At 49.6% G+C, this 2500-nt stretch overlaps 1 protein-coding gene across 1 annotated transcript in view; it reads right to left on the minus strand.

Moving 5' to 3' along the window:
• Positions 1–2500, minus strand: part of LOC119577701 (plexin-B-like) — a 71714-nt gene that overhangs the window by 21073 nt on the left and 48141 nt on the right. Inside the window, exons 6-7 of the mRNA XM_037925256.1 lie at positions 2008–2500; positions 1393–1588 (exon numbers count right to left, since the gene is read on the minus strand). The exon at positions 2008–2500 is cut by the window's right edge and continues 100 nt beyond it. Coding sequence (XP_037781184.1) covers positions 1393–1588; positions 2008–2500 — 689 coding nt within the window. The remainder of the gene's footprint in view (positions 1–1392; positions 1589–2007) is intronic.

Raw genomic sequence — 2500 nt, forward strand, 5'->3', positions numbered from 1 at the left:
GGTGGGGGGGGAAGGTGAGTAGAGGGAAGGGGGGCGTGGTTGGTATTAGAAAATTGGATTTTTTTTTTTTTTGAGGGGGGGAGGGGGGTTATGTTTTTTTTTTTGGGGAGGATATCATGAGGTTATAGGGAAGTTTTATGATATAGATGATGGTATATTATGATATTTTTGATTATTTATAGATTAAGGGAAGGGGGCGTGGTAGTATAGGGAAAATTGTTTTTTTTTTGAGGGGTTTTTGATTTGGATTATGGGTTTTATTTTTTTGTTTATATCATTGGAAAATTAACTAATATTTTCATTAAATTCCATAAAACAGGAAGAAACAGAAAACGGAAATTTTGATTTTTGTCATAACCTTTTTTTCTCTTTTTTGATGACAGAATCTAACTTTTTTTCTTTCTCAATACCATTAAATTAGGAACCCTGTAGAATTCCTTAAAAAAGAAAGCAAAAGAAACAAAAAACATTGCCACCCTAACGTCGTTTCGTATGAACGCTATAACTACTCCTTAGAAGAAAACGAAAAAATGAACGGAAAATGGCGCCTTACCTTTTAATCATTTGTAGCGCAATGTATGGGAACGTAATTTGAAATTTGACACCACCAAGTGACAAAGACAGTGTCGTGGGACTAGCTCTTCCAGTGAGGGGAGGAAGCGTTACGGAGGGGACAACCAGTGGGTCAAGCAAGGGCTCACGTTGGCACTAGCCGCCCGATGGTCAGTTTAACGTACAAATTAATCCTGTTACAGTGGATTCAGCCTATTGGTTGGCCAAAGTGGGGTTGGGAATGTAGAGATAGGAAAGGGAAAATTTTTTCAGTTTCTACTTTAGTCGTCTATTTTTGTAAGGAAGAGTTATTGTTCAATGGGTTACGCAGATTGTATTCGTGAGCACGTAAGGTAAGGTGTAGTGGCGTGACCTGCTGTCGTGTGGGGGTGTGTTGGGTGGCGTGTCGTGGGTCGGTGCGAGTGTCGTGTGACTGCGGTGTGGTCCGTTTGTGTGTTCGTCGCAGTTGAGTTAAGCTGTGGGGGTGTGGGTGTGGATGTGGTTGGAGGGTGTTTGGGTTGTTGTGTGGTGTGCTAGTTGTTTGTAGTGGAGTTTGTGTGTGCAATGGTGTTGGGATGTCGTGCGGCGTGTGTGGTGTATTGTAGTGTGCGTGTGTGTGTGTGTGTGGTGTTACGTGTGTGACTGAGTGTGTTGTTTTGTGTGAATTGTACGTTTGTATCGTGTGTCGTGTACGTGGGCGCGCATGCGCGTTAAACTTGACGCTGTGCGTGTGCGTGTGCGTCTACTTGTACATGCACGTGTACTTGTACGTGTACTTGTACGTGTACGTGTTTATGTGCGTGTACATGCACGTACAAAACCCCGACCCGCCGGCCGTACCTCGATCACCAGCGTGTCGCCCTTGTAGAGCTTGATGCCGTTCGGGAACTTCTTGTAGGTCGGGTCGAGGACGTAGTGGAGGGAGGCGCGGGCGGAGGAGGGAAGGACGTGCTTCAGATTCCTCACGGACGCCACGTTGTCCATGATGAACCCGACGTCGAGGAGGACGGAGTCGGCGTAGTTCTGGCGGGGGGACCTGCGGAGGGAGGGAGGGACGGGAGGGAGGGAGGGAAGGAGGGAAGGAGGGAGTTTCGTCAACGGGTAGATCGAGATTGTAGGATAGTGTGGGAGTCTTAAGCTACCTCGCTCTGTTTTAGATTCTAATTCTGGTGTCGAGTGGAGTTGAATCTGCATTTCAAACTGAAGCCGATATTTCCTGCGTATATGTTCTGAGCGAGCAAATTATCTCCTTGTTGTTTATTTAATTTTTTTAATTCGAAAGGACTTTTTTTTTTACCAAGTTGTATATGAAAGCTGTAAACTCATTAAAACCTGCATCAATATCGGTATGAATGAACTGTTTCTTTATTTTTTCAATTCGAGAGGGCTTGTTTTTTTTTTTTTTTAATATATTTTTATCGTTTTTTTTTTTTTCAATTCGGCGCGGCAACTCACCTGGAAACCTTGTGCGAAGCCCTCTTCTCGTTCCTGGCGTCGTCCGGGCCGTCGGCGTCCCTCCGCTCGCGCATGAGAGCCATGAGGACCTGGCGGTTCACGTGCGGCGACGGGCACTCCATCTGGCCGGGGCTGAGGACGCGGCACGCCGACGAGTTGAGGATGCGGTCGTGCAGGAGGACGGTGATCCGCGGCGCCTGGATGGCGTCCAGGTTGCGGCCGTGCACCGTCATGAGGCGGCCGCCGCTCCAGGGGCTGCGCAGGGGCTTGAGCTCGAACACGCGCGGGTCCGGCGTGTACGTGAAGGGCTCGGCCAGCACGCGGACGGCGCTGTCCACCTGCACGACGAGGCGGCGCGCCGTCCGGGGCAGCCCCGCGCCCTCCTTGCCGCCCTCGCCCGACGACAGCGGCATGCGCGACGTCACGCACACCAGGCGGTGCGACGACGACTGCGTCTTGTTGACGACGCACGGCAGGTCGTCCAGCGTGGCGG

Source organism: Penaeus monodon, chromosome 10 (genome assembly GCF_015228065.2).
Source record: "Penaeus monodon isolate SGIC_2016 chromosome 10, NSTDA_Pmon_1, whole genome shotgun sequence".
NCBI classification, from domain to species: Eukaryota; Metazoa; Arthropoda; class Malacostraca; order Decapoda; family Penaeidae; genus Penaeus; species Penaeus monodon.